The sequence below is a fragment of the Fundulus heteroclitus genome, unplaced genomic scaffold, assembly GCF_011125445.2.
Source record: "Fundulus heteroclitus isolate FHET01 unplaced genomic scaffold, MU-UCD_Fhet_4.1 scaffold_207, whole genome shotgun sequence".
NCBI classification, from domain to species: Eukaryota; Metazoa; Chordata; class Actinopteri; order Cyprinodontiformes; family Fundulidae; genus Fundulus; species Fundulus heteroclitus.
Genome location: NW_023396619.1, coordinates 171,828 through 199,038, shown reverse-complemented (window position 1 = coordinate 199,038; position 27,211 = coordinate 171,828). Strand labels below are relative to the sequence as shown.

The window sequence follows — 27,211 nt, the reverse complement described above, 5'->3', positions numbered from 1 at the left end:
GAGACGGTTCTAGCGTCTCCAGAGCAGAGCGCTGCACCTCCTCTCTCCTCCACGGTTCAGAGGAGTCATGGAGACGGTTCTAGCGTCTCCAGAGCAGAGCGCTGCACCTCCTCTCTCCTCCTCCACGGTTCAGAGGAGTCATGGAGACGGTTCTAGCGTCTCCAGAGCAGAGCGCTGCACCTCCTCTCTCCTCCTCCACGATTCAGAGGAGTCATGGAGACGGTTCTAGCATCTCCAGAGCAGAGCGCTGCACCTCCTCTCTCCTCCTCCATGATTCAGAGGAGTCATGGAGACGGTTCTAGCGTCTCCAGAGCAGAGCGCTGCACCTCCTCACTCCTCCATGGTTCAGAGGAGTCATGGAGACGGTTCTAGCGTCTCCAGAGCAGAGCGCTGCACCTCCTCTCTCCTCCACGGTTCAGAGGAGTCATGGAGACAGTTCTAGCGTCTCCAGAGCAGAGCGCTGCTCTCCTGTCAGAACTGCAGGAACTCCTGGATAAAGACGTCATTTCCAGGGTTCTCCACGGGGTTCTATTGCCTTTATTGACTGGTTCTGATCAAAGAGAGACGGTTCCACATGCTGACAGTCAGACAGCTGCTGGAGAACGTTCTCCAGAACCACTGGTTCTCCTCCATAGATCTGAAGGACTACTTCCATGTTCCATCATCCCCAAACACAGGAAGTATCTGCGCTTCTCCTTCCAGGGGATTTCCTGACACAACAACCTGCCGTTGGGTTCCTCTCTGGTTCCACACACGTTCTCCAGATGCCGCTGCGCTCTGCAGGGATGACAATCCTCTTTTATGTGGACCACCTGCTCTTGCTGGCTCGGTCCAGAGAGGAAGCGGCGGTGCAGACCAGAGCTCTGGCTCCACAGCTGACAGAACTGGGTTCTCCATAAAGTGCTAAAAGGTTGTGTTCTGCGTCCCAGCTGCTAGGAGCTAAACTGGGCCACCATGAGAGCCCAGAGCAGACGCTGTCAGCGCTGCTCCGCCGGGTCACACCTCCACACAGTGACAGCTCTGTCCGTCATGCGGCTGCTGGGGATGACGTCAGCGGCCCACCTGCTGCTTCCGCTGGCTCTGCTTCATAGGAGGCGCCTGCCTGCAGAGATGCTTCACCCGCCTGCGCAGAGACCCTGTGGCCAGAAGAGGCAGAGGATGACTGCAGTCCCTCCGTCAGTGGGAGCCCACCTGGCCCACTGGGGAAACCCCCCCCACTGTGTCAGAGGGAGTTGCCCTCAGCAGACCAGAGTCACACGTCCTGGTGTTCACAGACGCTGTCAGGCTGGGAGGAAGGTGTCTGTCCCAGGTAGTGGCAGAGAAGTGGCCACACCACATGTCTCTCCACATAAAGGTGCTGAAGCTGACTCAGCATTTTGCTCCTCCATCTGCTGCGGGACCAGCAGCTTCTGATCCACACCCACAACAGGCTCACAGCAGCGGCATAAAGCGCCAAGGCTGCTGCTTTAGCTTGAAGATGAATCCAGAACAATGTGAGCTGAAACTCTGTTAAATGATCCATGTTTAGAACATTGTGGCTCTGAGAACCACTGTTCTAGCAGAACCCTGAGCCAGACTAGAAGACAGCAGCATTTTAAACAGACGCCAGAGCCATCAGACTTAAATATCCAGCAGCAGCAAGTGATCATGGATGGATTTATGTTCAAGGAGAGTTTATTGTTGGCTGCTAATCTCCAAGCTCTAGTGCCCCCCCCCCCAACCCTAAGCCCAGAACATCTTCATCACCAGCCGCCACTGCTGAGAACCACACCTTGAGCAGTAATGATTTTATGGGATTCTTCATAAATAAAATTGATTCCATTAAAAATAAAATAATTGGCATCCTCCCAAACATGATTACCTCGTCCTCAGTAAGTGAGGCAGCATTGGAGGAATCCTTAGAACCTGCGCAGTGTCTGAACTGTTTAAAAGCAGTAGAGCTTTCTGAGCTATCTAAAATTTTAGCTTCATCTAAACCTTCTACCTGTATGTTAGACCCAATCCCAACCAAGTTGTTTAAGGAGGTATTCCCTCTGATCAGTGGTCCTATTTTAGACATGATTAATCTATCCTTGGTAAATGGATATGTACCAAAGGCTTTTTTTCCCCCCCCAGTGTCCTGTCTAGCAATATGGCAATAGGAATTGATGTCTCAATGCCAGATAGAGCTCGACAGATTTTGCTTTTACAAGTGGAGCGAACAGCTTTCGCCATAGTGCTCCACTTGATTTATGCTTGTAGAAAGCTTTATTATGATTCCTGCAAGGAGAATTTCAAGTTATATGGACATGACAATGGGAGAGTAAAAAAAGTGAAAGAGAAAGAAAAGAGAAAAAAAAAGAGTAGAGGTGAAAGAAAGAGGAGATAAAAGGGAGAGAATGATAAAACCTTCTCCGTCTGCTCCGTCACCTGGAAAGAGAGATGCAAAAAGAACAGCACAACCAATAGACATAAAGCAACAGATACAATCGAATAACACCTAGATGCCATTGCTAAATCATATATATTATTATGTAAGCTGACATGTGTAATGTGATAATTGAAAAAAGAAAGTGAAAAACATAAATAAATAAATAAATTATAAGATTACTGTATATAAGTGAACACTTAATACCTGGGACCCAGCACCTGTGGGAGATGTGAGAGTACACTAGTTTAGGTGAAAATTATCCAGAAATAGCTTGATAGTGATTGTGGAGAACCGAAGACCCACCTTCCCCGAGCACAGAGGCAGGCGTCAGGGGACCCGTAACCCCGGACTCCCAAAGGGGTCCCTAAAGCAGGTCGCCCAGGAAGGGGCCGACACAGGATATCTGCAACCCCCCCCCCAAGGAAGGAGCAGAGACGACCCCGAGGAAATCCCCCAGCCACCCCGGGGGGCCAGGCCCCGCGAAGAGGCCGCCGGGAGTGGGCCGGCGCACGCCCGGGAACCCGCCCCAAACCTGAAGCCAACCAATGCGCCAGAGGGCCAAGGCGCCCGCCAACGAAGTGGAGGAGGGCAGGACGTGGGGGGATGGGCTCCGCACCTAGCGGAGACTTGAGATGTCCTTGGGAGAGGGAGCGGACCACACCCATACCTGGAAAATAAAAAAAAATAATAAAAAAAATTAAAAACAATAAAAAAAATTAAAAAAATGGAAAACTCATTCACACCCTCCCTCCCTTGTGCCCCACTCACCACACACAGATAAAAAAAAGACTCAACCAAAGGCTTTTAAAGTAGCTGTTATTAAACCTTTACTTAAGAAACCATCTTTTGATCAAGATGAGTTAGTAAATTACAGACCTATATCTAATCTTCTTTTCTTATCTAAAATTCTTGAGAAAGTAGTTGCTAATCAACTATGTGAACATTTACAAAGTAATGACCTACTTGAGGAGTTTCAGTCACAATATTCTCCTACAAAGACTTGAGCATACTGTGGGGGTTAAGGGAAAAGCATTAGGCTGGTTTAAATCTTATCTGTCGGACAGATTTCAGTTTGTCCATGTTAATAATAAATCCTCCTCAAACTCTAGGGTCACCTGTGGAGTACCACAGGGTTCAGTCCTTGGACCAATTCTATTTACTATATATATGCTTCCGATTGGCAAAATTATCAGACAGCATGGGATTAATTTCCACTGTTATCCTGATGACACTCAGCTATATTTATCCATAAATCCTGATGAATCCAATCAGTTACTTCGACTGCAGTCATGTCTTGATGACATCAAAAGCTGGATGACTTTAAATTTCCTGCATTTAAATTCTGACAAGACAGAAGTTGTAATCTTTGGGCCAGAGTCTTCAAAAAATAAAGTTCTTAATCAATCACTTAATCTGGATGGCATTAATTTGGCCTCTGGTAATAAAGTTAAAAATCTTGGTGTTGTTTTCGACCAAGACATGTCATTTAAATCCCATATTAAACAGGTTTCCAGAGTTTCCTTTTTTCACCTCCGGAATATCGCCAAAATTAGAAACATTCTGTCCAGGAGTGATGCTGAAAAACTAGTCCATGCATTTGTTACTTCAAGGCTGGACTATTGTAATTCTTTACTATCAGGAAGTCCACAAAATGCAGTTTGAAGTCTTCAGCTGATCCAAAATGCTGCGGCAAGAGTTCTGATGAAAATCAACAAGAGGGATCATATTTCTCCAATTTTAGCTTCCCTTCATTGGCTTCCTGTTAAATCAAGAATAGAATTTAAAATTCTCCTTCTAATGTATAAAGCCCTTAATAATCAACCCGTATGTTCCTAGCAGAGCACTTCGCTCTCAGACTGCAGGTCTGCTGGTGGTTCCTAGAGTCTCTAAAAGTAGAATGGGAGGCAGATCCTTTAGCTATCAGGCTCCTCTCCTGTGGAACCAACTCCCAGTTTTGGTCCGTGAGGCAGACACCCTATCTATTTTTAAGACTAATGTTAAAACTTTCCTTTTTGACAAAGCTTATAGTTAGAGTTGGTCATGTTACCCTGAGCTATCTCTATAGTTGTGCTGTGATAGGCCTAGGCTGCTGGAGGACATCAGGGTCTAATTTTCTCACTCTACTGATTTCTACTGTTCTTCAGTCTACTGTTCTCCAGTTTTGCATTGTATTACATTGAAATGACTGTCGTCATTTCAGCTTTTAACTTTTTGCTCTCTCTCTTTTTCTTCATAGTAGGTACACCTGGTCTGGCGTTCTGTTAACTGTGACATCATCCAGAGAAGACGGCTCACCCGCTACTACCATCTAATGTAGAACAGATTACTAGATCAATGTTTGCTTCTGTGCTTTTTTGTCTCTCTTGTTGTGTCTCTGCTCTGTCTTCTGTAACCCCAGTCGGTCGAGGCAGATGACCGTTCATACTGAGCCCGGTTCTGCCGGAGGTTTTCCTTCCCGTTAATGGGGAGTTTTTCTTCCCACTGTCGCTTCATGCTTGCTCAGTATGAGGGATTGCAGCAAAGCCATGTACAATGCAGACGACTCTCCCTGTGGCTCTACGGTTCCCCAGGAGTGAATGCTGCTTGTCGGGACTTTGATGCAATCAACTGGTTTCCTTATATAGGAAATTTTTGACCAATCTGTATAATCTGACCCAATCTGTATAATATGATTGAACTTAACTTTGTAAAGTGCCTTGAGATGACATGTTTCATGATTTGGCGCTATATAAATAAAATTTTATTGAAAATAAAATTGAATGAATTGAATTTATCTGGACCTTCACACGTCATGATAACATGTTCTGGTTCTGCTGTCTTTAACTCTTTAAATCAGTTCTACTGGATCACATATCAGACATCAATTCATCATGTTTCTGGGACTTTTACATTCAGGGACGTTCATTTTCTACATTTGATCATTTATTTGTTCATGTTTCAGTTTTAACCTGCATCCTGGTGGCTTCAGCTCACATCTTTCATTCTTTATTCAGATTGCAGGTCTGCAGTTTGTCAGAGATCAGCTGGGCGTCTCTGTTCTCTGCCCTGAAGTCCAACCCGTCCCATCTGACAGAACTGGACCTGAGCCTCAACGACCTGAAAGATGGTGTAGTGAAGGAGCTCTGTGGTTTCCTCCAGACTCCCCTCTGCAAACTACAGAAACTGAGGTCAGACTCCATGTTTTAGTTCTGATATCTGTGATGTGAAAGTTGTGTTGACACTAAACTGCAGACATCTGGCTGATATTCTACTGATCCACACTGAGGATCTTCATGGTAAAGTCTGCTTTATTCTTCTCTGCTTTGCTCCACTGAAAGTTTCTTTCTTTTTCTAACTTCCTGTCAGCATTTATTCAATAATCAGCAGAAAACATGAAACAATGAGCTGAATTTCAGTTTAGAGTTGCAGCTTTTATCCAGAACTGAGGAAGAGGAAGAGAGAAGAAATAAAATACTAATGTTTCATTTATTTGAAGGTTTTTAATCTCTTTAAACCTTCATCAGGTCAGTTTTTCTCCATTTTCTACAGGATAATGTTAAAATAATTGAATAAGTGGATGTAATTGAGCTGAAAAGCAAAGTTCAGATCTTCTCTTGTAATAAATCTTTGCTGAGTTTTTTCCTGGACTTCCATCTGATTTTATCAACAAATCTAAATCTTCCACCTGCCCACTTGATCCCATTCCATCTGCCCTGGTCAAATCCTGCCTCCACGCTCTTCTCCCCTTCATAACTGCCATCATTCACTCCTCTCTTGGTTCTGTAATTGTTCCATCTCTTTTAAAAACTGCTATTATCACTCCTATTGTGAAGAAACCTGGACTAGTTCCCAACAATTACAATAATCTCAGGCCAATTTCAAATTTACCTTTTATTTAAAAAATAATGGAAAAAACAGTCGCTTCTCAACTTCATTCTCACTTAACTCACAACAAGCTTTATGAACAGTTCCAGTCTGGCTTCCATCCCCGTCATAGCACTGAAACCGCCCTCTTAAAAATAACCAATGATCTTTTAATAGCAGCTGACTGGTCTAATTTCCATCCTCATTCTTCTTGATCTAAGTGCAGCCTTTGACACAGTTTCACACTCTACCCTACTCCATCGACTTCATACAACTGGCATCACTCATTCTCCCCTAGCCTGGTTTCAATCCTATCTTTCTGGCCGCACTCAGTTTGTTCAGATTAAGTCATATCGTTCCAACTCCTCTCCAGTTACCACCGGTGTTCCCCAAGGCTCTGTTCTAGGACCCCTACTTTTTATCATCTACATTCTCCCCCTTGGCAATATCTTTAAGAAATTCAACATCAATTTTCACTGTAATGCGGATGACACCCAGCTCTATCTTTCTTGTACACCAAACTCTTCACTCCCACCTCCTTCATTAATCTCCTGCTTAACCGAAATAAAATCCTGGTTCACCTCCAACTTTCTTAAATTGAATAATGACAAGACAGAAATCCTCTTAGTGGGAACAAAATCTACTTTATCCAAAGCTGACAGTTTCTCCCTTTCATTTGACAACTCCATAATCTCCCCTTCACCTCAGGTCAAGAGTCTGGGTGTCATCCTTGATAGCACCTTGTCCTTCTCCTCTCACATTAACAACCTTACCCGCTCCGCTTACTTTCACTTACGCAATATCAATCCCCCCCCCCCCCCTCTCTCTCCCCTAGCTCCACCTGCACTCTTGTTCATAGTCTGGTCACTTCCCGCATTGATTACTGTAATTCTCTTCTTTTCTGTCTTCCTCAAAAATCCATTCACAAGCTTCAGTCAGTACAAAACTCAGCAGCTGGCATCATTTCTAGAACCCCCTCTTTTCATCACATCAGCCCAGTCCTGCAGCAGCTCCACTGGCTACCTGTGAAGTTCACAATTCAGTTCAAAATCCTCCTACTTACTTTTAAAGTTATTCACAATCTCTCCCCTCCATACCTTTCTGATTTACTTCAAATTTCTACTCCCTCCCGCATACTTAGATCTTCTTCTACCACTCACTTAGTTGTTCCTTCAGCCCGTCTCAGCACCATGGGGAGCAGAGCTTTTTCTGGAATTCTCTCCCCCCTGACATCTGCAGCACCGAGTCTTTACCCGTGTTCAAATCAAAACTCAAAACCCACATGTTCAAGATTGCCTTTTCATTATGATTTTATATTACTTTCCTCTGTGTAATTTGTGTTGTTTCTTTTAATTATGACGACTGCTTTTACCATTTATTGTTTTTACATGTACAGTGACCTTGAGTGTTTTGAAAGGCGCTTGAAATAAAATGTATTATTATTATTATTATTTATCAGCCTCCTCCTCCTTTAGCCTCCTCCTCCCTCTGCTCCTCCATCAGCCTCCTCAATCAGCCTCCTCCATCAGCCTCCTCTCCCTTTCTCCTCTCTCTCTCCTCCTTCTTCTCTCCTCCTCCTCCTTTCCTCCCTCTCTCCTCCTCTCCTCATTCTCTCCTCCCTCTCTCCTCCTCTCCTCATTCTCTCCTCCTCCTCTCCTCCTCCTCTCCTTCTAGCAGACTGATCACCAGAGGCTCCACGCTGCACCTCCTCTCTCCTCCACGGTTCAGAGGAGTCATGGAGACGGTTCTAGCGTCTCCAGAGCAGAGCGCTGCACCTCCTCTCTCCTCCACGGTTCAGATAAGTCATGGAGGCGGTTCTAGCGTCTCCAGAGCAGAGCGCTGCACCTCCTCTCTCCTCCACGGTTCAGAGAAGTCATGGAGACGGTTCTAGCTTCTCCAGAGCAGACCGCTGCACCTCCTCTCTCCTCCTCCTCCATCAGCCTCCTCCTCAATCAGCCTCCTACTCCCTTTGCTCCTCATCCATCAGCCTCCTCCTCCTCATCTCCTCCTAACAGACTGATCAGCAGAGGCTCCAGCTGCACCTCCTCTCTCCTCCACGGTTCAGAGGAGTAATGGAGACGGTTCTAGCATCTCCAGAGCAGAGCACTGCACCTCCTCTCTCCTCCACGGTTCAGAGGAGTCATGGAGACGGTTCTAGCGTCTCCAGAGCAGAGCGCTGCTCTCCTGTCAGAACTGCAGGAACTCCTGGATAAAGACGTCATTTCCAGGGTTCTCCACGGGGTTCTATTGCCTTTTTTTACTGGTTCTGATCACAGAGAGACGGTTCCACATGCTGACAGTCAGACAGCTGCTGGAGAACGTTCTCCAGAACCACTGGTTCTCCTCCATAAATCTGAAGGACTACTTCCATGTTCCATCATCCCCAAACACAGGAAGTATCTGCGCTTCTCCTTCCAGGGGATTCCCTGTCACTACAACCTGCCGTTGGGTTCCTCTCTGGTTCCACGCACGTTCTCCAGATGCCGCTGCGCTCTGCAGGGATGAGAATCCTCTTTTATGTGGACCACCTGCTCTTGCTGGCTCGGTCCAGAGAGGAAGCGGCGGTGCAGACCAGAGCTCTGGCTCCACAGCTGACAGAACTGGGTTCTCCATAAAGTGCTAAAAGGTTGTGTTCTGCGTCCCAGCTGCTAGGAGCTAAACTGGGCCACCATGAGAGCCCAGAGCAGACGCTGTCAGCGCTGCTCCGCCGGGTCACACCTCCACACAGTGACAGCTCTGTCCGTCATGCGGCTGCTGGGGATGACGTCAGCGGCCCCACCTGCTGCTTCCGCTGGCTCTGCTTCATAGGAGGCGCCTGCCTGCAGAGATGCTTCACCCGCCTGCGCAGAGACCCTGTGGCCAGAAGAGGCAGAGGATGACTGCAGTCCCTCCGTCAGTGGGAGCCCACCTGGCCCACTGGGGAAACCCCCCCACTGTGTCAGAGGGAGTTGCCCTCAGCAGACCAGAGTCACACGTCCCGGTGTTCACAGACGCTGTCAGGCTGGGAGGAAGGTGTCTGTCCCAGGTAGTGGCAGAGAAGTGGCCACACCACATGTCTCTCCACATAAAGGTGCTGAAGCTGACTCAGCATTTTGCTCCTCTGCTGCGGGACCAGCAGCTTCTGATCCACACCCACAACAGGCTCACAGCAGCGGCATAAAGCGCCAAGGCTGCTGCTTTAGCTTGAAGATGAATCCAGAACAATGTGAGCTGAAACTCTGTTAAATGATCCATGTTTAGAACATTGTGGCTCTGAGAACCACTGTTCTAGCAGAACCCTGAGCCAGACTAGAAGACAGCAGCATTTTAAACAGACGCCAGAGCCATCAGACTTAAATATCCAGCAGCAGCAAGTGATCATGGATGGATTTATGTTCAAGGAAAGTTTATTGTTGGCTGCTAATCTCCAAGCTCTAGTGCCCCCCCCCCCCCAACCCTAAGCCCAGAACATCTTCATCAGCAGCCGCCACTGCTGAGAACCACACCTTGATCTGGACCTTCACACGTCATGATAACATGTTCTGGTTCTGCTGGCTTTAACTCTTTAAATCAGTTCTACTGGATCACATATCAGACATCAGTTCATCATGTTTCTGTCACTTTTACATTCAGGGACATTCATTTTCTACATTTGATCATTTATTTGTTCATGTTTCAGTTTTAACCTGCATCCTGGTTGCTTCAGCTCACATCTTTCATTCTTTATTCAGATTGGAGGACTGCAGTTTGTCAGAGATCAGCTGTAAACATCTGGTCTCTGCCCTGAAGTCCAACCCGTCCCATCTGCCAGAACTGGACCTGAGTAACAACAACAACCTGAAAGATGGTGGAGTGAAGGAGCTCTGTGGTTTCCTCCAGACTCCCCTCTGCAAACTACAGACACTGAGGTCAGACTCCATGTTTTAGTTCTGATATCTGTGATGTGAAAGTTGTGTTGACACTAAACTGCAGACATCTGGCTGATATTCTACCGAAATAAAATCCTGGTTCACCTCCAAATTTCTTAAATTGAATAATGACAAGACAGAAATCCTCTTAGTGGGAAAAAAAATCTACTTTAGCCAAAGCTGACAGTTTCTCCCTTTCATTTGACAACTCCATAATCTCCCCTTCACCTCAGGTCAAGAGTCTGGGTGTCATCCTTGATAGCACCTTGTCCTTCTCCTCTCACATTAACAACCTTACCCGCTCCGCTTACTTTCACTTACGCAATATCAATCGCCTTCGCCCCTCTCTCTCCCCTAGCTCCACCTGCACTCTTGTTCATAGTCTGGTCACTTCCCGCATTGATTACTGTAATTCTCTTCTTTTCGGTCTTCCTCAAAAATCCATTCACAAGCTTCAGTCAGTACAAAACTCAGCAGCTCGCATCATTTCTAGAACCCCCTCTTTCCATCACATCACCCCAGTCCTGCAGCAGCTCCACTGGCTACCTGTGAAGTTCACAATTCAGTTCAAAATCCTCCTACTTACTTTTAAAGTTATTCACAATCTCTCCCCTCCATACCTTTCTGGTTTACTTCAAATTTCTACTCCCTCCCGCATACTTAGATCTTCTTCTACCACTCACTTAGTTGTTCCTTCAGCCCATCTTAGCACCATGGGGAGCAGAGCTTTTTCTGGAATTCTCTCCCCCCTGACATCTGCAGCACCGAGTCTTACTTTTACATTCAGGGACATTCATTTTCTACATTTGATCATTTATTTGTTCATGTTTCAGTTTTAACCTGCATCCTGGTGGCTTCAGCTCACATCTTTCATTCTTTATTCAGATTGCAGCGCTGCAGTTTGTCACAGATCAGCTGTGAACATCTGGGTTCTGCCCTGAAGTCCAACCCGTCCCATCTGACAGAACTGGACCTGAGTGACAACAAAGACCTGAAAGATGGTGGAGTGAAGGAGCTCTGTGGTTTCCTCCAGACTCCCCTCTGCAAACTACAGAAACTGAGGTCAGACTCCATGTTTTAGTTCTGATATCTGTGATGTGAAAGTTGTGTTGACACTAAACTGCAGACATCTGGCTGATATTCTACTGATCCACACTGAGGATCTTCATGGTAAAGTCTGCTTTCTTCTTCACTGCTTTGCTCCACTTAAAGTTTCTTTCTTTTTCTAACTTCCTGTCAGCATTTATTCAATAATCAGCAGAAAACATGAAACAATGAGCTGAATTTCAGTTTAGAGTTGCAGCTTTTATCCAGAACTGAGGAAGAGGAAGAGAGAAGAAATAAAATACTAATGTTTCATTTATTTGAAGGTTTTTAATCTCTTTAAACCTTCATCAGGTCAGTTTTTCTCCATTTTCTACAGGATAATGTTAAAATAATTGAATAAGTGGATGTAATTGAGCTGAAAAGCAAAGTTCAGATCTTGTATTGTAATAAATCTTTGCTGAGTTTGTTCCTGGACTTCCATCTGATTTTATCAACAAATCTAAATCTTCCATCTGCCCACTTGATCCCATTCCGTCTGCCCTGGTCAAATCCTGCCTCCACGCTCTTCTCCCCTTCATAACTGCCATAATTCACTCCTCTCTTGGTTCTGGAATTGTTCCATCTCTTTTAAAAACTGCTATTATCACTCCTATTGTGAAGAAACCTGGACTAGATCCCAACAATTACAATAATCTCAGGCCAATTTCAAATTTACCTTTTATTTAAAAAATAATGGAAAAAACAGTCGCTTCTCAACTTCATTCTCACTTAACTCACAACAAGCTTTATGAACAGTTCCAGTCTGGCTTCCGTCCCCGTCATAGCACTGAAACCGCCCTCTTAAAAATAACCAATGATCTTTTAATAGCAGCTGACTGGTCTAATTTCCATCCTCATTCTTCTTGATCTAAGTGCAGCCTTTGACACAGTTTCACACTCTACCCTACTCCATCGACTTTATACAATTGGCATCACTCATTCTCCCCTAGCCTGGTTTCAATCCTATCTTTCTGGCCGCACTCAGTTTGTTCAGATTAAGTCATATCGTTCCAACTCCTCTCCAGTTACCACCGGTGTTCCCCAAGGCTCTGTTCTAGGACCCCTACTTTTTATCATCTACATTCTCCCCCTTGGCAATATCTTTAAGAAATTCAACATCAATTTTCACTGTTATGCGGATGACACCCAGCTCTATCTTTCTTGTATACCAAACTCTTCACTCCCACCTCCTTCATTAATCTCCTGCTTAACCGAAATAAAATCCTGGTTCACCTCCAACTTTCTTAAATTGAATAATGACAAGACAGAAATCCTCCTAGTGGGAACAAAATCTACTTTATCCAAAGCTGACAGTTTCTCCCTTTCATTTGACAACTCCAAATTCTCCCCTTCACCTCAGGTCAAGAGTCTGGGTGTCATCCTTGATAGCACCTTGTCCTTCTCCTCTCACGTTAACAACCTTACCCGCTCCGCTTACTTTCACTTACGCAATATCAATCCCCCCCCCTCTCTCTCCCCTAGCTCCACCTGCACTCTTGTTCATAGTCTGGTCACTTCCCGCATTGATTACTGTAATTCTCTTCTTTTCGGTCTTCTTCAAAAATCCATTCACAAGCTTCAGTCAGTACAAAACTCAGCAGCTCGCATCATTTCTAGAACCCCCTCTTTTCATCACATCACCCCAGTCCTGCAGCAGCTCCACTGGCTACCTGTGAAGTTCACAATTCAGTTCAAAATCCTCCTACTTACTTTTAAAGTTATTCACAATCTCTCCCCTCCATACCTTTCTGATTTACTTCAGATTTCTACTCCCTCCCGCATACTTAGATCTTCTTCTACCACTCACTTAGTTGTTCCTTCAGCCCGTCTTAGCACCATGGGGAGCAGAGCTTTTTCTGGAATTCTCTCCCCCCTGACATCTGCAGCACCGAGTCTTTACCCGTGTTCAAATCTAAACTCAAAACCCACATGTTCAAGATTGCCTTTTCATTATGATTTTATATCACTTTCCTCTGTGTAATTTGTGTTGTTTCTTTTAATTATGACGACTGCTTTTACCATTTATTGTTTTTACATGTACAGTGACCTTGAGTGTTTTGAAAGGCGCTTGAAATAAAATGTATTGTTATTATTATTATTTATCAGCCTCCTCCTCCCTCTGCTCCTCCATCAGCCTCCTCCTCCATCAGCCTCCTACTCCATCAGACTCCTCCTCCCTCTGCTACTCCATCAGCCTCCTCCATCAGTCTCCTCCATCAGTCTCCTCCTCCCTCTGCTCCTCCATCAGCAACGAGATCCGGGAGAAGGCGAGAATAAGGGGGAGAGAGGAAGAGGGAAGACCTCCTCCCCGCCGGCTCTCCGTCCTCCAAGCGCAGAGTTCTCTCTCCTCTCAGCGACCTTGTCTCCTCCCTCCTCCCCCCCCTCCCCCTCCTCCTACCTCTCCTCCTCTCTCCTCCTCTCCTCCTCCTTCTCTTCTCCTCCTCTCCTCCTCCTCTCCTTCTCACAGACTGATCACCAGAGGCTCCACGCTGCACCTCCTCTCTCCTCCATGGTTCAGAGGAGTCATGGAGATGGTTCTAGCATCTCCAGAGCAGAGCGCTGCACCTCCTCTCTCCTCCACGGTTCAGAGGAGTCATGGAGACGGTTCTAGCGTCTCCAGAGCAGAGCGCTGCACCTCCTCTCTCCTCCACGGTTCAGAGGAGTCATGGAGACGGTTCTAGCGTCTCCAGAGCAGAGCGCTGCTCTCCTGTCAGAACTGCAGGAACTCCTGGATAAAGACGTCATTTCCAGGGTTCTCCACGGGGTTCTATTGCCTTTATTTACTGGTTCTGATCACAGAGAGACGGTTCCACATGCTGACAGTCAGACAGCTGCTGGAGAACGTTCTCCAGAACCACTGGTTCTCCTCCATAGATCTGAAGGACTACTTCCATGTTCCATCATCCCCAAACACAGGAAGTATCTGCGCTTCTCCTTCCAGGGGATTCCCTGTCACTCCAACCTGCCGTTGGGTTCCTCTCTGGTTCCACGCACGTTCTCCAGATGCCGCTGCGCTCTGCAGGGATGAGAATCCTCTTTTATGTGGACCACCTGCTCTTGCTGGCTCGGTCCAGAGAGGAAGCGGCGGTGCAGACCAGAGCTCTGGCTCCACAGCTGACAGAACTGGGTTCTCCATAAAGTGCTAAAAGGTTGTGTTCTGCGTCCCAGCTGCTAGGAGCTAAACTGGGCCACCATGAGAGCCCAGAGCAGACGCTGTCAGCGCTGCTCCGCCGGGTCACACCTCCACACAGTGACAGCTCTGTCCGTCATGCGGCTGCTGGGGATGACGTCAGCGGCCCACCTGCTGCTTCCGCTGGCTCTGCTTCATAGGAGGCGCCTGCCTGCAGAGATGCTTCACCCGCCTGCGCAGAGACCCTGTGGCCAGAAGAGGCAGAGGATGACTGCAGTCCCTCCGTCAGTGGGAGCCCACCTGGCCCACTGGGGAAACCCCCCCCACTGTGTCAGAGGGAGTTGCCCTCAGCAGACCAGAGTCACACGTCCCGGTGTTCACAGACGCTGTCAGGCTGGGAGGAAGGTGTCTGTCCCAGGTAGTGGCAGAGAAGTGGCCACACCACATGTCTCTCCACATAAAGGTGCTGAAGCTGACTCAGCATTTTGCTCCTCTGCTGCGGGACCAGCAGCTTCTGATCCACACCCACAACAGGCTCACAGCAGCGGCATAAAGCGCCAAGGCTGCTGCTTTAGCTTGAAGATGAATCCAGAACAATGTGAGCTGAAACTCTGTTAAATGATCCATGTTTAGAACATTGTGGCTCTGAGAACCACTGTTCTAGCAGAACCCTGAGCCAGACTAGAAGACAGCAGCATTTTAAACAGACGCCAGAGCCATCAGACTTAAATATCCAGCAGCAGCAAGTGATCATGGATGGATTTATGTTCAAGGAGAGTTTATTGTTGGCTGCTAATCTCCAAGCTCTAGTGCCCCCCCCCCCCCAACCCTAAGCCCAGAACATCTTCATCAGCAGCCGCCACTGCTGAGAACCACACCTTGATCTGGACCTTCACACGTCATGATAACATGTTCTGGTTCTGCTGGCTTTAACTCTTTAAATCAGTTCTACTGGATCACATATCAGACATCAGTTCATCATGTTTCTGTCACTTTTACATTCAGGGACATTCATTTTCTACACTGTAAAAAAAAAAAACCTTAAAAAAACGGTAATATTCTGGCAGCTGGGATGCCAGAAAATTACTGTGAAATAACAGATAATTACTTTCTCATAAAAATACGGTTATTTTCCATAATTAAAATACAGTTTGTAGTTGTAATTTAACAAGTTTTTGTCGTATTTTCATCCTATTTTTAATGTTTAATTAGAAACAGTCACATTTTAAAAACAATGAAATTACCTAGAAATATGGTAAATAAATGTTGTCTTACGAATAATACTGCTTAAATTCACAGAAATGTTCTGTTCCTAGCTGTTTTTTTAATGGAAAAAGGTTGTATAATAATTTATATTTGATGTAATATAACAGTATATGGACACAAAATAATGTGATTCATCTTTCAAAACATGTTAAAATTTTTTTTGAAAAACGTGATCTTGGGTTTACAATTGCAATAATTTACCATTATTTTTAGATAACATCAAATGCATATTTAGTTATATTTGTTTTTAACATTTACTTAAACATTATGTTTTAAAACAATGAAATTACCCATAAAGATGGCAAATTAACATTATAATATGAATAATAATGCTTACATTTACAGAAATGTGCTATTAGTTGGCTTTAATGGCATTGTTTTATGTAAAAAAGCTGTATATTACTTTATATTAGATGTAAAGTAACAGTATACAACAATATTTTTTATTAATCTTTCAAAACTTAGGTGTAAATTTAATTTTTTGTTTTCTTTTACATTGATTTCCTGAATATTTAACAGACTTTCAACTAAAACTATAATCACCTAATAACACCAGAATTATTTAAATTTTAAATGGTTTAAACCGGTTTTTGGCTAGTGGGAAAAGGGGCTTAAATGAACTGTTGTGCTTGAATGAGACTAAGCTGAACAACAATAGCCATAATTTCCCATTCTCTGTATTTTTATTTAACTGTAACCATTATTACAGCAATATTCAAAAAATAAAAACAATTAAATTAAAATGACTGGTTCCAAAACAAAAAAAAGGTAAAAAAAAAAAAAAAAGATAAGAAAAAGTTGTTACCAATTTACAGTAACATTTCCATAGCCTGGGTCAAGTAATCATACATCCAAAAGGCATCCATAACTTGGCCAAGTAATCCACATCATTGATAACAAAGCTACATAACAGCTTATGTGAAACCTCACTGGATATTAATCCATAACAGTCTGTAACTTGGACAAATTATACATAACTTATGAGCACTTCTTATTCCCTCCACTCGCAGTTGTTTTTCCTCTTACAATAAAATCAGAACATTCAAATTAAGTTTTTGATATTATTTTGTTATGTGATATTTGGATAAATTCAGGAAATGCTTGGAGACTTGTGGAAGTGCAGGTGCTTTACTTTCAGCCTACATGCACAGCAGAAAAGCCTGACCGGAGATCTGCCTGCTGACTGCAAGACAAGTCTCCTAGACCGGGCAGGAGCCAGCGCCATCTTCAATAATGTCCCTTCAGGTCCATCTCAGCAGCTCCATGCTGCTTTTCTCCGCGACCCAACTCCACCTCCTAGTGGGGCCTCCTCAGTGGCAGTGTTGGTTCCCGTCTGGTTTGAGTGACTCCTAGCATGAGTGTTCATACGCAGCAGCCTGTCAGGCTTCCCTGCTGTGAATGTACGCTGAAGGTAATACAGCTAAACCTCCACAAACCTCCTCAGGTTTTTCAGGTTAGTACTGAATGTTTTATCTTTGGCAACCAAAGGTCCTTTTTGGAGTCTCCAAAAGAACACTGAGAAAATCGCATGTGTATGCCCACACAAAAATGACTCCCTAGAAGTCATACTTTATCCTAGACCTGGTAGTGGGTCTCAGCTGTGTTTCCAAGACGATATATGTGACCAAGGGGGCAGACTGTGGTCATTACCACAGGTGTACAAAACCGCCCCCAAAGAAAACTAATATTCTACCCTTTGTTCCACACTGGCAGTTTATCACACAATCAATCTATTGGTACTATTCTACAGGGCCTCAGCTTTTCAGAAGAGGTCAGGCACTTGATTTCAAGTCAAAGTATGTGGACACAGGGACATTTTAAATAGGCAATGTGCAATTTTGAAGAAAAACAAAAAGGGGGGCGACTAGCACTGGGAGATAATATATATATTATCTTATTTTGATGTATTAAATTGACTAGTGCTGTCTTACCTCTGTAAGAACTCCAAAGTTGATGCCTGGGCTGCTGGGTAAGATATGTTCATACAGTAGTACGAACCAAACATCAGCATAAGAGCATCACTGAAGATTCTGATGTGGCCATTCACAATGGTCTGGTCCACAGACAGCATGAAATTCTCCGCTGCCAAAGTAGAGTTTCCTGTTGTGTACAAAGACAAGAGAAAAGGGGAATATTTTGTGATAAACAGAGACAAAAGACCGCAACTTCCAACAACTATGATTTCAAGTCTCTCACTTTTTGTTGGCCGGTTTCCCGTTTCCAGCTTTCTGATGATCTCAGATGGAATTTTCTGCCAAGGAATTTGAAATTTAAAATGCCAGCTGTTATCAGACTTTCGACGAGGTGTGATACCCACACTTGAACTACGTGTTGACTGCGGTGAACTTGTAGTTTCTAAGCTGTAACCACCTGATGAGAATACAGAAATAATAGGTGGGTTTTCATGGAGCCCTTTTCCTTATCAGCATCAGGCTCAGAAATGTAATTTCTTCATAAAAGTGATTCTGAGCAACAAATGCATATACTCACCAGAAAGGTGCATCTCGTCAGACTGTGTTACTGGACTTGTACTGGTACTGGCTCTGCTGAACTGTTGGTTGCTCGGAGGACTGCCCAAGACATCTTGTTGGCCTTAATAAAGGACAGATAGTAGTAATATTTAGCCATACAGACATCACATAGCTCAATCGGGGTATATTAATACCCACCATAATTATACACTCAGTAGCCAATTGACACATGTCAAACTGTTCCCTTCTCAATATCATGCAGTACGGTACACCACCACTAACACCCACTATGAAATCAATGATGAACAAGGTACAGTCTAGTTATCACCTTTTTTGAAAGCATCAACAAAAATGTGGAGAAGATTCTTTGAAGTATAATTAATAGTAGAACTTCTGTATTGGACTGCATCCATTTGAACAGGTGTACCTAACAAATATACTTTGACTATGCACAATTTTCTAATGTCAAAGTTTATTGTACAAATTGAAATACATACTTGTCTTTTTGAGCAGTGACAGAAGCTTTCTGACTTCAATTGGTCTCAGGACAGAAAGGAGGTCACTCTCCTGCAGGTAGCTCAGGTCTTCCAGGTCCTCAACTCCTAAATCTTGCAGACGCTGCAACAAAGGCTCATGGTCTCTCATTTTAGGAAGACTTGATTTGATGAAAGACAGAAGTGGGCTCTCTGTATCCATGCCTAGGAGGACTAGAAGGGATGAAAAATACAGTTTTTCAAGGATTAGTGTCATATTTTAACTTTTAACTTACTCAGAGTCAACAATGCTATGTTTAAGTGAAATTACCCTTGCCCCACAAAGCTTGTACACAGGCAAAGGATAATAATCTAGTTTCTGCTCAGGCTTCCAACATTTCATGCTCTGCCTTGCTTGTTTCACTTCATACAATGCAAATGCTGGCATATAGGACACGTCATGAGGTGTAACAATAAAGTACACATGGTGGGAAAAAAATATGAACCATGAAATTTGCCAAAAATCGAAATACAACCAAGCTATTGGTTGTAAAATAGTTGACCTAAACTGTGTTAGCCAATCTACCCCCAATAAAGATGATTGTTAACTTATCATGTACATATTTTTCCATATTGTTTTGAATTTAATGTTGTCCAGTGACTAGTGTTGAAAGACAAGTAAGAAAGAAACTGGTTGAAATAAACCATTACCAAATCTCAGTATAATTTATAAAAAGCGTATTAGGTCGAGTATGATTTTTTTTTACCCAGTGTATTATTGATGTTAGAAAAATTTCAAAACCAAATTTTGAAAGTTACATGAAATTAAGCTTCCTATCCTAGCCAAATATCATACATTCATTTCAAGTGATACAGTGAAAGTTGTGGCCAAAAAACTAGTGAAAATGTAGAAGAGGCAAGAGGGTTAATAATCGATTATTGTTCATTGTTGCAGCTCTAAACAAATGTTCGTCTTTCTCTCCGCCTGTGTCAGTTAGATCACAAAAGCAAACGTAATGGCTCACTGTTAAGTGGTAAGCTAACGTTAGTGGCTGGTCGTGACAACGTTGATGAAACAAAATTAAGCATCTTAACATATGTTAAAAAAAATGAAACTTCGTGTAAGAGAATGAGAGCGGGAGAGTGCGCAGGACATAGCAAGAAAGGCTGCATGTATTAGTTAAGTCGCGCGAACAGGTGTGCGCAATTCTGTTCCCCCGTGAAAATCTATTCCCCCTGTCTCGGGAGCGCGCTTTGCAGCCGTTTTCACGGCGCTTCTAATTGATTTATCGGTAAAACAACTCCTATAATCATTTCAAGGTTGTAACGTTCAGTTTAATCGGCAGCCGACAATATATAATTACACAACGTGAAGACGCCAACGGTCATGCTTTTGTCGTCATAGTTAAGCTAACATGTCCACATGCTAGCGGATTTTGTGCCGACTGAGTAATTAAGAAGCATGATGGTAAATAAATCTAATGCCACTCAGCTTCAGTTTGATACTTGCCTTCTACCTCCGTCCTTCCTTCAGCCTTGACATCGGGCATTAGCTGCTGTTCACTCGAAGACGACCAACGGGAACTGCCGCGCAACGTTGTTGGGTTGACACCGGTTTAGTGTTAGCAAAGATTCTGGGATGTCTTCTTCTTCTTCTTCTTCTTCTTCTTCTTCTTCTTCTCAAACAGATCCTGTTGACCAACCCAAACGGGACCCACGCTTTTCACAAATGAGTTGTCGCGTTGTTGTCATCACGTTGTTCCATTCAGGTGCCGTGAGACGTTGTTTTTTTTGTTTTTTTTGGTGTACGTGTGTGTGCAGGGAAACGTTGTAGCATGTCTCCTGATTAAACGTGTTTTGTTCAGACTTGCTGTAACATAATTCAAGACCTTGCGATTTACATTGTTTGGATTTATATATAAATAAACATTAGCCTACAGTGTGGCCCTGCAATGTTTCATACTTTCTATTACTTTTTATTCCTATAAATTACATCAGATGAAAAGCATGTAGGCCTAGTTTATGTGGTTTTATCCTGGTATTGGCCTCCTTAACTTTCCTGTTTAGAAGACCTTTGAAACTAAATGTTAAAATAATATTAATACATGTTACCATCTAGGAAATTGCGCTAATTGTAGTTATTTTTAATGAAAACATTAGTCAATTAACAAAGAAATTATAGTAAAATTACTAATTAAATAGTTATTTTACTTTTAATTTCTCAGTAACTTTAAATGATTTTTAACTTTTTTTTACAGTTTTAAAGTTGAATTTTACAGTTTATTCCCTTAAATAACAGCGAAATATTTGTGAAATTACGATATATTTGTGAACGTATTTTAACAATAAATATATGGATTTCTAATAGGGTTTTATTGTAAAAGAACAGGAATATTGTGTGTTTTCACAGTTACAGTGATTTCATGTTAGTTTACATTTGACATGTAAAATCACAGTTTTTTTTTATAAATTAAATGGTATTTTAAAAATACAGACAAAATCTGTAAAATAAACAGTAAAATTCTGTTATATTACACTTTTTTTTTACAGTGTACATTTGATCATTTATTTGTTCATGTTTCAGTTTTAACCTGCATCCTGGTGACTTCAGCTCACATCTTTCATTCTTTATTCAGATTGGAGGACTGCAGTTTGTCAGTGATTAGCTGTGAACATCTGGGTTCTGCCCTGAAGTCCAACCCGTCCCATCTGACAGAACTGGACCTGAGCTACAACAAAGACCTGAAAGATGGTGGAGTGAAGGAGCTCTGTGGTTTCCTCCAGACTCCCCTCTGCAAACTACAGACACTGATGTAAGGCTCCATGTTTTAGTTCTGATATCTGTGATGTGAAAGTTGTGTTGACACTAAACTGCAGACATCTGGCTGATATTCTACTGATCCACACTGAGGATCTTCATGGTAACGTCTGCTTTCTTCTTCACTGCTTTGCTCCACTTAAAGTTTCTTTCTTTTTCTAACTTCCTGTCAGCATTTATTCAATAATCAGCAGAAAACATGAAACAATGAGCTGAATTTCAGTTTAGAGTTGCAGCTTTTATCCAGAACTGAGGAAGAGGAAGAGAGAAGAAATAAAATGCTGATGTTTCATTTATTTTGAAGGTTTTTAATCTCTTTAAACCTTCATCAGGTCAGTTTTTCTCCATTTTCTACAGGATGATGTTAAAATAATTGAATAAGTGGATGTAATTGAGCTGAAAAGCAAAGTTCAGATCTTGCATTGTAATAAATCTTTGCTGAGTTTGTTCCTGGACTTGGAGCCAGTTTTTAATGTTGTCTCTCTGTGTAACTGAGTCTGAGCCCTGATCTCAGGTCAGAAGCGGACAGCATTGGGACCCCCAGTGTGTAGAAATGCCCCTCATGTGAAGCGGCTAAGAGGGGATTCAAGCCAGTTTAGAAAAGTCAATTTCAGCTCCTGGAATCTGTGTGACAGGAACAAATCTATAATCCCTGATTGATGCTTCAGCACTTTTAGAAGCTCTGCAAGGATTTTAATGACTAAAACACTCAGACACAACATGTCACAGTAGCAGGTTCTGCTTCTGGGAGCTTCATCTCCTAAAGTCAGTTTACATGAAATATTCTCCATCACATCATGATTTTATGGCTGTGGAATCATTAAAATAGTTCATTTATCTGCATTAATCTCCATTTGTTCATAGTTCCTCCACTAAAATCTTTCTTATCAACAGCTGGCATCTTTTATAAACTCTTATTTTTCCCCTTACTGTAGAGCGTGGATGTTGGGCTTCACCTTGTGGATGAAATGATGTGTAAAGGCCAGTTTAAGCAGCAGCTTGAGGGCTGCGTAGATGGAGCTCAGAATAATACGTGTGCCCACATCGCCATCTTACCGGGGATCAAATGAAGGAGTATGGTAAACTCAATAAGCTAAACACAAAGGCAGAAAATCAAGACAACAAACAGAATGGTCTGTTTCTGAGGCTGAAGGAGAAACAGTTGTGATGACAGAGTTTAAAATAGTCTTAAACGCTCAAAGAGGGTGTGTCCTTTGGTAAGTGGAATCTGATCAAACTTACTAAAGAAATCAACTCACTGGGTGGAAAAGTGAGAAATGTTAAAGTGTTGAGGGATGGATCTTTGCTGATCATTTGTAATGATGTTAAACAAAAAGAAAGGGCTCTGAATATAAAAAGTCCTAGGTGAGAATGTGAGGGGAGAATGTTAGATAACAGGAAATATGTGTGTGGTTTTATTTCAAGTTATTTCTCCTGATGTTGATGACATTAAATCTAATTTATCAGGAGGGAAAGTAGTTGAAGTCAAACGGTTGAAAAGAAACAAAATGGAGAAAGGAGTGATAGTTTTTCTATCCTGCTAAAGTTTGAAGAGAAAACTCTAGCAGACAAAGTGTTTGTGGGATATATGAGTTCTGATGTTAAACCATTTATTCCTCCACCACTGCGGTGCTTTAAATGTCAAAGATGTGGACATGTGGCGGCAGAATGCAGGGAAACAGAAGTGTGGGAGATGTGCTGGGATGATGAGTATGGAAATGTGAGGAAGGAGCTCCTTTGAGATGTTGTAATGGTGGAGGTGGACATAGTTCAGGTTTCAGGGGATGTGCAGCTAGTAAAAGAGCTGTGGAAGTACAGAAAGTTAAAATCACTGCTGGGATCACTGATGCAGAAGCAGCTAAAAAAGTGCCTGTTCCACCAATGATGCAGCCAAAGAAAGTGACAAGGCTAGAAGAAGGAAGTTCTGATTGTCTGAAGGCAACAAGATTAAAGATGACACTCTACTCATGAAGAAAGAGCATTTGGTTTATTCATGGTGGAGGTTATAAATTACACTGCTCAAAGGAAAACAGAAAAAATTCAATAATTGTGAAGGCAGCCCAAAAGTATCTTGATTTTAAGAATGCTAGCTGGGAATCAGTTAAGGAGAAACTGAATGAGACACAATCTTCTCTGCCTCAATCATGCAGTGGTGGCCCTTCTTCATGTTAGTTATATTCCAGTGGAAGGAAATAAGTCTTATTAGTGATGGTCTAGAGTTTAAGAAATACATTTCTGATCTGATAATTAAGCCTCATCTGATTTACATTCAGGAAACTTGGCTTAAGGCCCAATTAGATTTTATAATTCCTGGATATACAACAATTAGGAATGATATAAAGGAAAGACAAGGTGGTGGTGGGGGGGGGGGACTTTTGTGTTAGATGGTATAAGATATAAAGTGGAATCAATAGGGCAGAATTATGAATCAATAGTTGTTAAGATCTGAATAGGAAATGGTCAGATTTCAGTGATTAATCTATATAATTGTAGCAGGAAGTTGACCATTGAAGATCTTAATGAAGTAAATGAAGAGCATGAAGCAAAGACTTTATGGTGTAGTGATTTCAGTTCACATCATGTTTTATGGGGCAGTCTAAATACAGATGCCGATGGATTGGTCATTGAAGAGTTTCTAGAATTACATTCACTTCTCTGTGTTATAAAGCTTTTAAATTGGTAAGGAGATGCCATACTTCTGAGTCATTAATTCAGTGTAAGAAAGCTCAAGCTGTATTTAGGAAGACTGTTAAAGCAGCTAAGAAGGCATGTTGGAGGCAGTATTGTAATTCTATTGGAGGAGAAACCAAGTTATCTGAGGTATGGAGAGTTATTTAGAAAGTCAATGGTGTTAGAAGAACTTTTCCTTACCTGTTCTAGAATTTAACGGGAAAATAGCTGTTAGTGATAAAGAAAAAGCAGTTATTAGCAGAAACGTTAATTAAAGTACATAGTTCAGAAAATGTATCTGAAGATATAACGAAGTATAAATAGAAGATTTTAGCTGAAAATCCAGGAGTCACTAATAAGAGAAAAGTTTCAAATCAAGCTCTAGATCTGCCTTTTACTTTGTATGAGCTGAAAAAAGCTATTTATAATGTTAAACAGTCAACACCAGGAAAAGATACAGTTTGTTCTATAATGCTTAAACATTTAAATGATAGATCTCTGACTGTTCTTTTAAAACTGTTTAATCTGATGTGGGAGACGGGGATTATTCCTGCAGCATGGAAACAGTCAGTTATAATTCCTGTGTTGAAGCAGGTAAAAATGCAGCAGAGCCTTCAGACTATAGGCCTATAGCTCTGACATCTCAATTAGGGAAAACTATGGAGAGAATTGTAACAGAATATCATCTTTTCTAGAAAGTAAACATTTATTCTGGACTTTTCAAAGTGGTTTTCATAAAGGGAGAAATACGATGGGTGTGGTTCTGTGCCTGGAGTCAGAAGTAAGGAAAGCTCAAACAAAGAAAGAAATAGTGATAGCTGTGTTCTTTGACATAGAAAAGGTGTATGAGATGTTATGGAGAGAGGGATTATTGATTAACTTAGAAAAACTTGGCCTAAGTGGTAAGAGTATAACTAGGTTTTAGATTTTCTGTTTGGTAGAGGAATAGAATTTAGAGTTGGGGCTGCTTTCTCTACTAGATATATTGTTGAGAATGGTAGCCCACAAGGCAGTGTGTGTAGCCCAATTCTTTTTAATATTATGATAAATGACATTTCTGATCAGATAGATGGTAGTATAGGGAAATCTTTATTTGCAGATGATGGGCTCTGTGGGTGAGGGTCAGAATCTGATATATTTGCAGAAAAAGATGCAGGAGGCCATTTTGAAAGTGGAAGGTTGGTAAATAAATGATTAATTTTAATATGATAAATGACATTTCTATTCAGATAGATGGTAGTATAGGGAAATCTTTATTTGCAGATGATGGGGCTCTGTGGGTGAGGGTCAGAATCTGATAAGTTTGCAGAAAAAGATGCAGGAGGCCATTTTGAAAGTGGAAGGTTGGTAAATAAATGTGATTTAGAATGTCAGCTGAGAAGTCCCAAGTTATTAGTTTTATAGAAGACATTAGGAAGTTAATTTAAATCTTTATAATCAGAAGCTTGAACAAGTGAATAAAGTCAGGTTTTAGGGGTCATCTTTGATGAAAAGTTACCTTGGAAACAGCAGATAGAATTAGTTCAAAATAGATGTAAAAATAAATAATTTGCTGAGTTGTCTTTGTGGACAGGAATGGGAACTTCAAGAAGTGCTGTTGGCAGTTTATCAGGCTCTCATGAGATCTTCCTTGGATTATGGCTGTATAGCATATATGCAGTGTGTGATTTGCAAAAAAACCAGAGGGGGAGATAATTTCTAAAGTTTTATTAATGAATAAAAGTTTTATTAATAATGGTTAGCTAGCAGGTGCTCTTTCGGGTAGCTAGTTAGATCCAGTAGGTTAGATTATTTAAACTTGCGCCATCTACTGTCGGGACTAAACGCTTTGAGCAGAAAACATAATAATAAAAACAAACAAAAATTAAAGTTTACAAATGTGAAGGACACAAGACATCTATTAATATAAATTTTGAAAAATCCATAATATTAAGGGGTTAAAGCAAAAATCAGGGGCCAGAGTGTAGGAGCCAATTATTTTTTGTTATTAATTAAAGTTGTATTTTTTGTGTATAATCTAGTGAAGGTTATTTATTTTACTTTATTGTTTGATATTTATTTTGAGATTATGTGTTGGTTATTTAGTTTTCTTTGCTTCTGGTTAGTTATGAGCAATTTGGGTGGATTAGGTTTATTAACAGGCTGTCAGTGGAAGGACCAGCATGCATCTGGGTGGACGTTTGGTTTTTTACCAGCGCAAGAGAAGCAGGGAGATAAATGTTTGTCAATTTCTGTTTGCTTGCTTCCAAGAGAGAAATAAACCACAAACTAAACGACTTTACCTGGAAAACGTATTTATTTTTGCCTGCGTAAATTACTCGTCCAAGGTGCATTTGTGGCCCTTGTGGATTATTGGAGATGTCAAAGCTGGGCCACAGCATCACTTATTAGTTCAGCTACATAATAAGAAATGTTTAGTTTGTCTGGATTCCTGCTCATGTAGGTATAGAAGGAAATGCAGAAGTAGATATATCAGCTAAACAGGCCCTGAAATCAGATATTAACTTATGTGTTCCTTTAAGCAAAAGTGAGGAAAAATCTATGATTCAAAATAAAATCCATAAAGTTGGGCAGGAACAATGGGCTAATCATGACACTGGTAGATATTTGTATGAAATTCAAAAGACTGTGGGGGGTAATAGTTGTATGAATGGAAGGCAGAAAGAAGAGGTAGAATTTAATAGTTCTCTTTCCAGAACAGGGGAACATGAAACAGGGATTTGTAATTACTGTAATCAGACAGAACCAGAGAAAGATGTCCTATTAGAATGTAATTAGAGGAACGTCAGCATTTAAAGTCGATACTAAATAGAGGAAAATAGGATTTTCTATGCTTAATCTTTTAGGAAATTAATCAAATTCTGTTAAAAATCAATTAGATATTTAAAAAACACTGGGGTATTTAATCGTATTTAAAGTGTGTATGTATGTGTGTATGCATGTGAATACACACACATACATACACATGTGATGTGTGATTACTAATACATTGAAGTATTATTAATTTCCCTCTGAGATCATTGATGACCCCACTCCAGTCTGGTAGGTGGTGGTAAATGCACCTTAACTTGGTTGCCATCCGCCAATAAAAACAAAAGAAGAAGAAGCAGAAGTGTAATTTCCTACACAGAGGCAGTCATTGAATGCATCGTGAGTC

The 27,211-nt window shown here is 42.1% G+C and overlaps 2 protein-coding genes across 4 annotated transcripts in view; one reads left to right on the top strand and one right to left on the bottom strand.

Annotated features, from left to right (window-relative positions):
- LOC105922902 (NACHT, LRR and PYD domains-containing protein 12) overlaps window positions 1–27,211 on the top strand; it is a gene marked incomplete at its 5' end in the record, with an annotated part of 78,471 nt that overhangs the window by 13,237 nt on the left and 38,023 nt on the right. The window contains 4 exons of the mRNA XM_036129724.1: window positions 5,404–5,577; window positions 9,964–10,140; window positions 11,026–11,202; window positions 21,203–21,379. Of these exons, the coding sequence (XP_035985617.1) occupies window positions 5,404–5,577; window positions 9,964–10,140; window positions 11,026–11,202; window positions 21,203–21,379 (705 nt within the window). The remainder of the gene's footprint in view (window positions 1–5,403; window positions 5,578–9,963; window positions 10,141–11,025; window positions 11,203–21,202; window positions 21,380–27,211) is intronic.
- On the bottom strand, window positions 17,407–20,686 carry LOC118559036. 3 transcript variants are annotated; one of them, XM_036129728.1, is made up of 5 exons: window positions 18,591–19,224; window positions 18,113–18,214; window positions 17,940–17,992; window positions 17,819–17,873; window positions 17,407–17,722 (listed from the first exon to the last, which is right to left on the bottom strand). In XM_036129728.1, the coding sequence occupies exons 1-5, from the start codon at window positions 18,841–18,843 to the stop codon at window positions 17,550–17,552; spliced, it is 636 nt and encodes a 211-aa protein (XP_035985621.1). In that variant the 5' UTR covers window positions 18,844–19,224; the 3' UTR covers window positions 17,407–17,549. The 3 variants fall into 3 exon arrangements, with proteins under 3 accessions (XP_035985621.1, XP_035985620.1, XP_035985619.1); XM_036129727.1 differs by adding an exon at window positions 20,077–20,686 and having other exon boundaries at window positions 17,410–17,722; window positions 17,819–17,992; window positions 18,591–18,800; XM_036129726.1 differs by having other exon boundaries at window positions 17,412–17,722; window positions 17,819–17,992; window positions 18,591–19,208.